General features: G+C 42.5%; 1 protein-coding gene across 1 annotated transcript; it reads right to left on the bottom strand.

The window, feature by feature from the left end:
- Positions 1 to 369: 369 nt before the first annotated feature.
- HSD17B2 (hydroxysteroid 17-beta dehydrogenase 2) lies at positions 370 to 9,629 on the bottom strand. The gene is made up of 5 exons (XM_065641183.1): positions 9,353 to 9,629; positions 6,162 to 6,374; positions 5,265 to 5,450; positions 2,129 to 2,266; positions 370 to 728 (listed from the first exon to the last, which is right to left on the bottom strand). Exons 1-5 carry the CDS (start codon positions 9,627 to 9,629, stop codon positions 370 to 372), a joined length of 1,173 nt encoding a protein of 390 aa, XP_065497255.1.
- Positions 9,630 to 14,532: the final 4,903 nt, after the last annotated feature.

Raw genomic sequence — 14,532 nt, 5'->3', positions numbered from 1 at the left:
AGTTTGTGGATGCTCAAGCATTTTTTTGCTCTGTCTTAAAAAAAAAACAGGTTAGACATCTCTCTATGTGCTGGTCGTGCCTTTTGAAGCAGACATGATCTATATAACCTCATGAGATACCTTACACAGCAGGCAGAATACAGAGACATCAGGAAAACACTGAAATTCCTCCAAAAAAGCCCCATCTGGGTATAGCTTTCTGTTTATCCACCACTTTTCCTGAACACTACTCTTAACACAAAGATTTACCTCTGTCCGCAAGGCAGTGTAAATGCAATTTAACAAAGACAGTACAATATATAGCAATGCCTTAAAATAGAGTTTTTTCCCCAGTTACCTCATTAAGTAAGACAAACACCAGTGGACACCTTAGAAATTCTTGCGCTCAGATTCCCACGTTCTCAGTGCCCTTGGGACAGACTCAGTACTCGGCATCCTGCTACTGAAAAAGTCATAGAACCAGAGAGGAAAGTAGCAAAAGATGCAGAGGAATATATAAGCCCCTCTGCCTGGGGTGTACAAGCCGTGTGGTCTCCTGGCCAGCAAGGCGTGCAGGATGGCGCTCAGCACGGGGGAGAGGTCGGTGTTGCAGTGTGGGGCCAATTGCGGGAGGTAGCTCTTCAGCTCCAGGAGATAGTCCTCACCATAGTCTTGCCTTGTGTCTGCTGGGAGATTCTCCAGCAGCTCCTTTTCTTGCTTATCCCACAGTTCAGAGGTGCCCAGTATACCTGCAGTAGCAACATCACAGGATAGCAAGTGGGTATGGGGATGAATTAAAAAAACCCAAATAATCTATAATTAACAGTCAATGAGTTGTTCACCACCACCCTCCTGATTCACAGTTTCTCTGAACTGGGTCAGTGAAGAACAGACCAAACAGCAGGTGAGCTGCAAGGGCTTTTACCTGGCAGAGAAGGGAACGCTTGAAACACAGGCTACATGAAAAGCATGGGGGTTATGCACCATTTGGTTACCAGCTCTAACTAAAGAGGCTCTCTTACAGCCACATCAGCTTTTCCCCCCACCCCTTGCTATTCCACCCTTATTCATTTTGTGCGTGTCTCTAATCAGTTTAAGAGATGTGAATGACTGAGGGGAGACAGACAAACCAAGATGAACAGGATTGGGTTGGCCAAGTGCTAAGCTCCTCTTTCACAAGTGACACTGGTATTTCAATAACTAGTTTCACAAAAGACAAGGCTTGTATTAGGCCAGATTTTTTTTCAGGAAAAAAAACCAAAACACAACACACCAAAAACAAAAAGCACACACGCACAAAACACACCCCACACCAAACCCAAACAAAACAACCACAACACAAAGCACACCAACCACACCACTATTTTTTCCCCCGTCTGCATCATGTAAGAATGAAAGCAATGGCTTTTCCAATGCATTTATTGCCTGACTATCATGTATTAAGCACTGCAAATAAAGACAAATCTTTAGATATTTATTTAAATCTCAGATACTGGGCCTTGTTTTGATGCATAAAGTTTTCATCCAGAAGTCTGACCACAGCTAAATGAGGCACTGAAGGTCAAACCTGGGGCAGGTACCACTGACCACGCGGGCGCTGTCAGAGCCCAGTGTCCCACACGGGCCCTTCCCAGGCAGGGAGGCATTCAAGGGAGTGGGATTTTATTAGAGAGACCATTTTGCTTTTCATCAGCATAAAAATTGTCTCCATGAAGTCACCAGGACTTGCTGAACAGGCACATCAGAGGGAAGGAGTGGGGAGGAAAGCCCAGAACTATACAGAGCAATATCGACAGCAAAGCAAGCAGGATGACTGGTATTGCTGCAAATACTTTGGTGCAAGACTGAGCAGCTCAATAAAGAGAGCTCTGATATTGAGAAAGGCAGGACTGACAGCGAGTCCTGAAGCTCTCATACAGGACAAGCAACCCACAACACTCAAACTAACCACAGTGATTTTTTTTTTCTTTTTGTTAACTTCAACAAAACTGGAGCAAAGGGAAAGCACCAATTGCCTGGATCTAAATTTCCATAACCAAGAAGAAAAATGGGAAAAAAAGTCTGACTGCTGAGGGCTCAGGGCTCTGTTTGAGGATGCTGGACTACAGGGACAAGGCAGGAAGAACTACCTGAAATGTCAAATACCAACCTGTTCGGAAGCCTGATGGATGAATTGCAGCAACTTTAACTCCCCATTTGGAAAGCTCTTGCCTCATTACCCCAGAAAACATGGACAGAGCTGCTTTTGACGCACCGTACGCAGCAAACTTCGGTAGTGGAATGCCTCCTGCAGGAGCAATATAAACATGATAAAGCTCAACGGTCGCTCTTTCCAGCCTTTATTTTCGTGATTTAGAAGGAAGATTATAGCACAACCAAAATTATGCAGCTCTCACTGAGGTTAAAGACGAGTCAGTGAGGGAACAATTTCTTTCTGGAGGTTAAAAAAAAAAGTGAAAGTTGTAAATTAGAAGTTGCTTATAGCAGTTATGCTCGGTAACACCTGAAAAGACACCTGGTATGGCAGAAAAAATAAACTGTATTGCATGTAAGGGTAAAAACTGCTGAAAATTATGACTTGGTTTCAGAAACCCAGATAATGTTTTAGTTCACATAAATAGTGAAGCAATAGTTTAAAGCCGCTGTTCTTGTCACTGTAACACGAATTTCAAGCTTCTACTATAAACCACAGTTACAACAGGGTAAGTACTCTCAATTCTAGCTTTGTAAAGCCAACTTATCTTCCAATTCTTGCCAGCTAGTCTCAGAAAGACCAGAGGCAACAGTGAAGGAAGGGCGGAAACCTCTGTGGACAAACCAAAGCTGGAATCGTGCCCCCAGGGTGACAGGATTCCCTGAGACCCATCATGAAAGCAGATCCCCTGGCTATAGTTAAATCCCATCTTCCCCAGTCCCAGCAGCATTTGTTCACATGGAAAAGATAGAATACAGACGTTATTTTAGGTGAATTTAAAATAAATCCATATTTTTACGAAACTAAAACTTCCAGAAAAAGAAGAAATTTCTTCCAAATATGGAGACTTCCTCTATTCTATAAACTGGCGGACTGTCACTGCTTCAGCTTTAGAAAAATCCTAAGATGCTTCGAGCCTCTTCCCTTCCTGCTCAGCCCTTCGCTTCTGTCACAAGGTCAGCATTATCACCACACAGAGAATCTCATGTAGGGTCATCACAGCCACCACAGCTGTTGGCACAGCGGGAGGTGGGGACAGAGTGGGAAACCCTTCTCCTTGGGGCACCTCGCTCCTCCTCCTGCCTGCACAGGCAGTTGGGCACATCCTGTGGTACAGCCTCAGTTTCAAACATTATGTATTTATCTCACTGTATTTGGATCTTTTAAAAGAAAACACTTCGATAGAGGGGAATTTTCAGGTAAGCCACTGGTGCCATTTATTGGGTTTTGTACTGCAACAATCAAGGTATTACAGGAACGTCATACACAGAGTCATTCCTTTGAAGAAATCAGGCCAATTATATGTTAATTATTCTTCTGTATGCATCTGATTGAGTTTCAATTGGTTTGAGCCAATTGAATCACATACTTTTTCCCCTCTGAGGTCAGGCTAACCTCGTGCCCAGCTAAATCAGCTCTACAGACCGGAATAGACCCGGTACAATGAGACCTCGCTAACTTTTCTGCTAATGTTTGACCAAAGGACCCTCAGACCCTGCGTTAAAAGGAAGCTATTTACCCAAAGCAGCCCACGTGCAGGAACATCTGTGCGAACAGCTATAGTTTAAGCAGGGTCATTATCGACTCCTGTAAGGGCAGATTACTCAGCACAGGGAAGCTCTCCATTTATCCCTACGAGGCAGCCTGGGGATTCATGCCAAGAATTAAGACGTCCGCCTCAAAACACCAGAAATGCACCTGGGTGCTCAGGGAAAACAGAGGTTTGTCCTCTGTCCCTGTGCCAGTCCCGATTTAAGTGTCAGCAACGAACCACGAACACAGAGGTGCAGACACAAAACATACTGGGAATTATAAAAAGAAAACAGAAGAGGACAGTGTCAGAGCTAGGCTCTGATGTCCTCAACATCAGCCATGAACACGGGGTAACACCTTCACAAGACACCCCGAAAATACAGCAGGATTCAGGTGGACAACAACTGCAAGGGTCCAAGCAGACAGGGTGAAGGAAAATCTGGGAAGCAGACAACATGGTAAATCCTTAAGAGGTCTTAAACCAAAATACTTTCCAGCATCATGACATCCTGCTTTTAGCAGGTCTCATTTTCAAAGGAGCATTCTTGCTCCTCAGCTGTTGGCTACCAGATACTGTATTACTTCAGTTCCTACATCTTAGTATCTCAGCTGTCCTCCTAGAATAGAAGGTCATGTTATAAAGGCACATTATATATATAGTAAGCACAGGATCCAATTTATGGGATAAACCTGCTGTTAATAACTTGAAAAAATATTTTATTCATGAAAAAATATCACTTTACTCAATAAATTAGGATAAAGTATTTTTAAGAAGATATCAAAAATATTTTAAAAGAAATATAAAACACAGACTTTTTAGGTCCCAGGTTATTAGCAGGCCACACTCTCAGAATGTGCACTCTGGAAAGAGCTGTAGGATGCAGCAAAAAATAAAACTGGCTTCTGCTCTTGAAGAATTAAACGTTTCACTTCAGCAGGTGTTTTCTCATTGCGCTTTTTCACTCTAGCTGTAGTACTTGATCCCTACAAGGGTGGGAGGTGGAATAACTAACTTCTATAACAAACTATTAAAAATGGCAAATTTCATGAACTTCCCTGAAAGATATTTATGCTCCAATTTTAACCCAAAGCATTAAAAAAAAAAAAATGAAAGTTTAGGTGTAACCAGCCCAGATGGAGTAGAGCCTGTCTCTGCAAGAGGCAGACAGCTTTTGGGCATCTCCACAGTGTGGTTCAATGACACACCAACTGAGGTGGCCACAGACTTCTGGTGGAACGTGCTATAGAAACATCTGTTATTTACCACCCATCTTTCTGGAAGCTCACAAAGCTATCACTCAGAGCATCCACAACACGGGAACTGAATTTTACTGTATTTTATATAACAGCATATTTTTAGACATATTGAACTCTTCTTCTTCAAGGGCTGTTGTATGGAAATAGTCTCCCCAAAGAAAAACCTGCACTTATAGATATGAACTCCCTAGGTGTATTGAGAAGCAAGACTGACTGACATCTTCCTCAGCATTTTTACTGAGGAAGTTGGTTGCTTTTTCTGTTGCACCAGGAATTTGTTTGGTGATTTAGTTCAGCTCACCTGCCATGCTGCATATGTTAACCAGCCTCCCCTGGGATTTCCGGAGTAACGGTAAGAAGGTCTTGGACACCTCCACAGCCCCGAAGAAGTTCACCTCCATGCACTGCCTGTACATGCTCATGGGCAGCAGCTCACCATCGGCCGGCAAACCCAGGACACCCGCATTGTTCACCACTCCCCAGAGTCCTGGAAAGAGGAGAAAGAACAAGGCTGCCATACAGCAGGAAACCAGTTCCATAAAGATTAAACTGGTGAGCTGGATGGTGCCTTCAGACCAAAGCAGAGACAATCTGCAGCTCTTATGAGGACAGGCTGAGTTGGGGTGTTCAGCCTGGAGAAGAAAAGGCTCTGGGGAGACCTTATTGCGGCTTTTCCGTACTTAAAAGGCGCCGATAGGAAAAATGGGGACAGACTTTTCAGCAGGGCCTGTTGCAATAGGACAAGGGGCAATGGTTTTAAACTAAAGGAGGGGAGATTCAGGCTGGACATGAGGGAGAAATTTTACAATGAAGGTGGCAAAACACTGGCCCAGGTTGCCCAGACAGGTGGTGGATGCCCCATCCCTGGAGACATCCCAGGCCACGCTGGACGGGGCTCTGAGCAACCTGAGCTGGGTGCAGATGTCCCTGCTCATGGCAGGGGTGGCACTGGATGAGCTCTGAAGGTCAACCCAAACTATTCTGTGATTCTACAGATACACAGTACTGATTCCATGAACAGTCATCAACATTTTTCACGTGTCCCAGAAAGCAGAAGTCAATGTAAACACCCTGGCTGCACACCGACTGTGGCATGGAAGTGACCTACACACATAGGTCGCGATGCAGCCAGCAGTTAAGAGATGCACCTTGTAAAAGGCTATACTAGTACTCCTATTATAACAGAAAAAAGCTGTACCTGTATTTTGCACCTTCTCTGAGACTTTTACATAGGCTTCCTTGACTTGGGTGGCATTGGTTATATCCAGTTGCAGGAGAGAGAATCTCTGAGAACAGGTTCGTCGCAGTTCCTCAGCTCCAGGTCCGTCCTTATTCAAAACCCCAGCAAACACCACAAAACCTAAGTTATCCAGGTGTTTAGCCAGTGCATGTCCAAACCCAGTGTCGCTTCCTGAAAGCATCAAAAAGAGACTTGAAAAGTGGGTCTGTTCTAAACCATCATTTAAAAAAAAAAAAAAAACAAAAAACAAAAAGCACACATTGGAAATATAAACAAATGTAACCAAAAAGAATAAAGTCACCGAAATATATATGACAGTAGGAAGAAAGGTTCAGATCTACTCTGCTCAATCCTTTTTAAAAAAGAAAAAAAAAAAGTGTTTTGGCATTTCCGAAGTCTGCAGTTTATTGAAGATGCACCAGAGCACCACATAGACCACATTTAAGCTTCTCACAGCCCCGACCTGAAAGAGAAGAACAAACCTGCATTATTGGGATTCCCTGAAGAAACATGAAGAGGCCTGCGAATATCCCAAAGATATGACAGATTTCTGAGTTTTGGGGTGGTGCATCTTTCCTTCTTTCACTTCTAGTTAAAAACCCTATTTCTTGATCAAATCCTCCCCCTTTCATTCTTCCTAGCCAAGTACACAGCCACAGAGGTACATATTACTTAAGTTTTACAACGCAGCTTTTAACTTGGGAAGGCGCAGAGCACTCAACAACTAGGGATGGGTGTAGCAACCCTGAGAAGGGAAAAAAAAAAAAAACAAACAACCAAACACCACAGTGTTTATCTGTTCCTGCCACTGGGTTTGTCCCCAGTTTTTATCAAAACAAGTCTGATTTGAGTTTCAGACCTATTACTGAAGTCCAGAGAAAATTTACCCTTCAACTCATAAAATTCAAACAGTAGTATGTTTCGGGGGGGGGGGGGGGGGGGGGGGGGAAGAGAATTCAACCCTCCCTTGCTTCTATGTCAAAGATGACAATTTGTGAACTATTAGAAGATTTATTATGAGAAAGGCAGTTACTACTGACTGTAACTTCTGAGAATTTATCATCAGCTCACACTGAGCATCAGAAACGCCAAGTCACACATCAAGAATGAAAAGACCAAGTTAAGTGGAGAAATTCATCCCACTGCACACAATCAGGGCAAGAATTTTACAATTTCCGCTGCTTCAGATCTTCATGGTAATTTTTAGGGAATCTGGCTATTGGGTCTACCAAACTACAAATGTTCACACACCCAGGAGCTTGTTTAAGAACTCTGAAGCACTCACTCCCAGCAAGAGGATCAATAGAAATGTTTCACCAACAACTTCAAGACTGCCCAGAGTTATTCACGTGAAAAAGCATTTTGACAACTGGGCACAGTTTTCCCTTATCGTGGTATGCTGACGAACTGCCAGCTTAAATAAATAACGCACAATGGCAGTTGTACAAGGGACATTAAAAGAGGATCAGAACAATATCTGACAAAAGCCAGGGAGAGAAGCACAGAGATTATTCCATCCTCTGGCCAAAGCAGTCACCTCATGAGTGATGCGTGGCAGATGCACAGCAGCATTCCTGAACCCTGCAGGGCTGAAAGCGGGGGGGAAAGGAGAAAATAAATCACTGTTTCCTATTAAGCGCCTGCCTCAGGTCTTGTGTAAATTGTAGAAAATGACACCAAATTTGATTTATAGGCACCTTGCACCCGCACGCAGACACACATCCTAAGGTAAAGGGAGGAATACTACAGTCAGCGCAATTTCACCAAGAAATGTGTTGCGTAAAACTTTCAGTTGATGAAGGGTTTGATTGATTGCTTGCATATCAGTCTGGATTCAAGTGAAGACCAAGAAGAGCCTCCTCAGACGTGTCACCTGTCAGAGGCGACCAAACTTGCATTTCTTCAGGACAGTTGCAGCCCAGGTACAAAGAAAGCACATTCACTTGCTGGAATATACCCAAATGCTCTTCACTCCCCTATATTGCTCTAATTCAAATTCTCTAGAGCAGGTAAGAGCGCTCTTTCCGGAAGAACTGCAGTGTAACAAATTAAGAACACGCACAAGTGCAAGCACAACCTCAGCATCTGCAGGGCTGGAAAAGGGGTGCTCCCTATTCCCCACTCCCCAAATACCCATCTTCTTCTGCTACATCTGCAAGAGAAACCAAGCTGGCAGAGAAACTGCAAGGGGAGAACTTGCTGTTCTTCTTCTCCTCTTTTAACTTTTGTATTTAATCCTATATGAATGCTTGCTAGGCAAACCTAAATTATTTCCAGGTGTCCCCATAAAATGAAATTAAATTCTGCAAGAAATAGCTATATAAACCAAAGCAACTTAATTCAGCTTTCCAGAGGGAAAACATAAAAAATAAAACAAAAGAGAGCAAGTTAACAGTGCAAGAAGCAGTTGGCGGGCGCTCCGGTTTAAAGGTTTGATTAACACAAGTAAACAACATTCAAAGTTTTTGAAGAAACAGGAGAAAAGCCATAAAACTACAAAAACGCAATCCCTGCAAACTAAAAGTGGGGTTTGAGTAGATCAGAGTGTTAATAGAGAGTGAATTCATTAGCTCTGAACTTTCACTGCTAGTGAAGGAAATTACTCCTGAATTATTTCATATATCATTTCAAAGAGATGGCACCAAACCAGTGTCTTGAAACATACATATGATATACAGAACATGCACTGTGTAAACGCACACACCAAAAGATAACTGTACATCTGTAATCAGTGCAATAAATTCAAGTAAACAAAAGTAATGTATGAATATAGTGTTCTGAGGGCTTCCAGGAATTAACGTCTCGCCTAAAAAATTAGACCATCTTAAGTATTCTTATGCTTTTTGCAGCAGTTAATTTCACAAGTATGTCTAAAAAGCTACTTATAAAGATTAAATGAGACACTAAAAAATAACAGCATCTATTAAGATGCTTCTCTACTTAATTTCAAAACACTTATTTACCTGGAATAAACATCTCCAGCAAAGCAAATAAAATTTAAAAAAAAGAAAAAAAAAGAAACCTTACAAGCATGCATTTCATAGACAGCTAACCCAAAGACACAAAGTTTTCCAGCCCTCTTGTGAGAAAACAAAGAAACAAAAAACCCCCCAGTTTTTGCTTCCTAGAGCTTATCTGCAGTAGCTTACCTGTGATGAGCACGGCTTTGTCACCCACGGGCAGCATCGTCCTGCCGCCCAGGTACACAGCAGAGATGACGCTCACAGCACAAAACACCCCCAGCCCCCCAGCAGCGCCCAGCGCGGCCGCGCACAGCAGCCCCAGCGCCGCGGGCAGGAGGCTCCAGACCAGAACGTCCCTTTTCTCCATCAGGCTCCTCTTGGCCACGAAGAGCATGGTCGCCCCAAAAAGCGCAGTGACGCCCACGGAGAGCCATCCCAGGGCACTGCTGGCAAGAGCATCCATCAGCAACAGTGAGGAGCAAGAACATCCCACCAGCAGCAGGGTAAATGCAGGTGTTGCTAAAGGCAGCACATGTTATATAGGAGCAGGGGGTGGGGCAGGGAAAGGGGATTCTCTTTAAAGCTTTGACATAATCTCACTTACCCTTGGCATCAGCAAGAAGCAGAAGCTTTCCTCCTCCTTTTTTTAACCTTTTATTCCTTCTGCCTGACAGCTCCACCTTCTGAACAATATGCTGGCTGAATAATGATTGACAACACTAGGAATGGACATGATGCAGCAAGCACTGCCTTCGGGGAAAAATTAACTGCTATGTTTTGTATGTTTAAAATACGTTTTCCTAGATAGGGAAAAAAAGAACAGTTTTCTTTATGGGAAATTGTTGTGATTTCCTGCCGAAAAACTTAAGGTGTAGTTTCAGTGGAACTGATTTTTGATGGGCAGTGACAAAAGTGAGTTGGGACAGGGTTATTTACTCTCTGTAGTGTAAAATGTGTGGTTAGCATTGGGCTTTATCACATGTAGGTCACCCTCTTCTTTCAACAAAAAGCCCCAAATGACCTTCCCCACCTTAGCACACACCTTTGGCTATTTACCTACTCTACATTTAGTGAGTATCTGTGGTTAACTGACATTCCAGGGGGTCAGGAGATGGGGAAGGGGTGGCTGCTCATTTGCCATTAAGGGCACTTCGTTAAAGGAACACACGTAACACACCTGAGATGGAGACTTTGGTTGACCTCCAGTGATGACATTAAGCTTAGCTTTGATAGGAATCACTGGTTCAATACCCACAGCAAGCTGAAAAAAAAAACCCAACACAATTGATTAGCTATATTTGAGAGATGTAACACCTATTCTGGTGTACTCTGAAAGTTACTTAAACAAAAATAAAAGAATATTTTAAAATTCATCCAGCTAAAAGGATTTAAATACAACATAGGCATATTTCACACTGTTTAAAAATCCCTGCTAACTGGTTTGAGAGATGAGCCTAAGTTATCACACAACCAGCTAACATGATGTAGCTGGTTCTCTGAAAGAAAATATACTGCCAACCTATTTTATTTTGAACAGGCGCTAGAAGATTGACGTGCAGGGTGCAAACCTAACAGGAGGCACAAGCACATTTCCATTCCGTTATTATTTTGCTGTTTTATGGGATGATACATCTGTTGAATACAAATTTTTACAGCCAGTAAGAATGTTTACATACCTCTATAGGTAGTTTACATTAGAGATGAGGTCACTGTCTTAAAGGAACATCACCCTGAAGGTCTCCTTGTCATTCGTTACTGTTCTGAACACTCATCCATCCTCCCACTAGTGCACAAGGTGTAAACCATTTTCACTTCTCTTTGCCATTTGCTGTTTCTGCTTTTAGTAGCGCGCTGGTCTCGAGGTCAGTTATACCTTGCCCTCCATTAAGGCATCTTCTTAAAGATTTCCTTGGAGAATTTAGCATTCTCTCCCTAATTGGGCTTTATCGCATGATTTAGCTGATCACAAATGTGCTGGCATTTAAAGCATCCACTCTCGTGCTTGAGGATATGCACAGCTGGAGTTTTTGTGTAGTGGGAAGTGGGGCAGAAGTGACCACATTCAGTTCAATGTCCTCCCCGGCTCCCCTGAGCCTGCGGGGAGGGACAGAGGTGGCCAAAGGGCCAAGCAATGGTGGCCACCGTGCCTGGTCCCTGCAGAGCAATCTCTGTTGGAGCTTTCTCCCTGCTCCGGGCTCCCCTGCCATGTCCCCCAGTGAAATGTCTACATGTCCACCCTCTCCTTCCCACTCCAGTTCAGAGCAGGGGGGACACATGGGCTCTGGGGACGCTCCTAGTGCTGCCGTGGGCTGACACAACACCCGTCTGTACCACAACACTGCAGAACGGCTGTGGGAAGGGCTGATGTGGACTGGTCTCTGAATTAATGTTGAATTTCTATTTTGAATATAAAATCTAACCACTGAAGGAGTCTTTTCATGAGAAGCTGATCATGCATTCACCTTGGTGTGTGAATAAAATAATACGTAAGTGCACAGATCAGACTCACCATAAGACAGAGTGCTGTCAGAAAGTATAAGATTTAAAACTGGCTAAGAATCGTTAACTTGGAGTACCCACCTCGTGTACCGTCTGCACATTCTCTGACAACAACAGAGTCGAGATTTTTCAGCACAATTTTGCAATGTTTTATCATCTCATGCTCACTATCCATCTTAAGAAAGTGTCTACTTTTGTCTCTACCACTTTGGTATGTCTCCAGTTCTCACAGCTATACATTACCACAAGATTAAAATTGATTTTGCTATTATTTCCTATTTCTCTATGCCATGCCTCCTCCTGCTGTGGCTTGGGTAGGGGTCTGCATTTCAAGTTCTGTAGGGAGGTTCTTGGCTACAAGACTTTTCATGGAAAATAATTTCAGCAGAAAATAGGAATCTGTTTCACCAAATGTGTCATTAACTGAGATAGAAAAATGATTCTCATGTGTAAATAGATCTATGAGCAGAAAAAATATGAAATTATTTACTCTGACTACAGCTTCTGAGAGTATCCAAACACCTTCATACATTTGGATTTTGGTGGATTTAATGGCTACAAAAGCACTTGTCACACTATGAGTCCTGGATGCAGAAGCTATTCAACTTGCATATACAAAACTCATTTGGGCAAATAAACTTTGCTCTTACAAATACTACAGAGCTTCTATACGAAAGTTGAGATAATCCTCTGCCTACAGCCAGTCATCTCTTCATGCACTCAACTTGAAGCACAAGAATTGTCCCAGTAAAGACAACAAAACTGTCTGCCTAAAGCTGGGAATGTAGCCAAGTACCTTTGTGAATTAAGATCTCTGAACTCACAGGCATGTATTGAATAAGAGGAAAAAAAACCTATTATCTGCAACTGAAAATAAGGATGTGTAACCTCTCCTTTGTCTTCAAACTATTTCTTTAATAGAACCACAGGGAAAATAATTCCTGTCAAATAAAGTATTTATCCACTAAAGAAAAGTGAGAAGTATCTTTTACCTCTAAGTTACTGGGGATTTTGTTTTTACAAATATAGTAATTGTAAAGACTGTGAATTCAGAGATAGACAGTGATTCCTGAAGATCACTTGGCAGTGAAGAAACAGCTTTATCTCACCATTTCTCAATCTTCAATTCTACCAACAGCTAATGATAATAATAATCACTTCCTCAGCTAAATCTTCTATTAATTTCTCAAGTGTAAGAACCTCAGAGTGAGGAACTTCTGTACTGATAGCCAAACCGGACCTATAAATCCTTTTGGCAGGTACCCATGCAAGTCACACCTTAGCATTATATACTCTCCAAAAGAAATAATTACCACCTGCATTTCCCATGTAAATCCAATGCCTGCAGCAGCTCTATCTTTGACGCAGCTAGTCTCATAATAACATGCCACGTGAAATGAAGCCATGAGCGGAAAGTTCTGTCTTGGTATTTACATGAACTCTAATAGCCCTTTGTAAATTTTCTGCAATAGCCAAAACATCTTAAATCAGAGAAATCATTAAGATTATAAGCAATCCTTTGTATTTGGAAGGGAGGTTTTCTTCTCTAGCTCTCCAGACATCTATGGGTCTCTCAGCTTTCAGGAACAGCTAAAAGCAGATTGCACTCTTCCCAAAATAAGTCATTTTTATCAACTCCGTTGTCATTATTTTCCAAAAAGAGGATAGAATCAGAAAACCTAAAGGCAGTTAGGTACTCTTGAGGAAGCTAGCCAGGAATCATCTCTAGGTTATCCTCATGAGAAATTACACTTGCCTGCCTTTCTTCCGCAATTCGGGAACATGAAACGGCTTTCACAGAACCATCAGTGTCAGGGAAGAAAATATATCAGTTTATCTTAGTCCACTTCTCTGCCAGCAACAAACTCTTCCCTAAAATTTCCTTTGGTACATTCAGAGTACAATTCCAACCCTGCCTAGGACAGAGCACAGCATAGCAGTGCCTCAATACATAGGAAGCAGAGATATAAGCTACACACTGGACTGGAAGAATAGTCTGATTTTCCAACTAGATTTTTATTATATCTCTGTATTCCCTTTCCTAGAGCTTTGCCTCTCTGAAGTTAATGGTAGCATCTATGTGCCCAGAATACAAAGGATTTCCATATTTTCCTAGCCCACACTCTGCTCGTTTCTTTGCAGGTGCTTCCTGAAATGCAACTGGAATTTTGCCTGCCTTCCTTCTGGATGGTTTCACCTAACCACAAGTCACGTAGACCATATCTATACCAGAAAAAAAACCCGCAATTGTTAACAGTAGACATCAAAACATTTTGAAATATTTAGGTATTATCTATGCAAAAGTCACATGATTTTTATCATAGTTAAATTCATTAATAGCAATGTGAATATGGAGGCAAACAGAAAATGAGGCATCCATGGTAATCAAAAGCCTGATTAAAGCATAGGTAGACAAACCGAGTAGCTAAGACAGGTCAGAGTAGTGACAGAGACGCGGAATTCAGTAATCCCAGCTCAGCAAGCACTGCGGGTACACATGGGAGATTATTAGTTCCCATTGAAATGTGGGCCCTAGAGCACCCTTATAAATATTTAACCAAATAGTGCCATCTTGCAGCTAGCATCAGCACGTAACTTTAATCAGACCTTTAAGTGCAGCCTAGACATGGACCGATATTGTCCAAAGCAAGATGGTGACCAAAAAAAAAAATCCTCATCTCCCAGTTTAGCTGCTCTTCTCTCTTTTCCCCCCGAGAAGAGTCCCTTCAAAGTGAGGGGATTTACTACATCACCAACGCGACTTGGCATCCATTGTAGATAGTGACAACATTAAAAATAAATCACATACAACTCGGAACCCTGGAACATGTTTCTGAGCTCTGCATGGATTCTGCAAGAGGATGAAA

Source organism: Caloenas nicobarica, chromosome 9 (assembly GCF_036013445.1).
Source record: "Caloenas nicobarica isolate bCalNic1 chromosome 9, bCalNic1.hap1, whole genome shotgun sequence".
Classification (NCBI taxonomy): domain Eukaryota; kingdom Metazoa; phylum Chordata; class Aves; order Columbiformes; family Columbidae; genus Caloenas; species Caloenas nicobarica.
The sequence above is the reverse complement of the archived record's forward strand: the minus strand, read 5'-3'. Positions and strand labels throughout refer to the sequence as shown.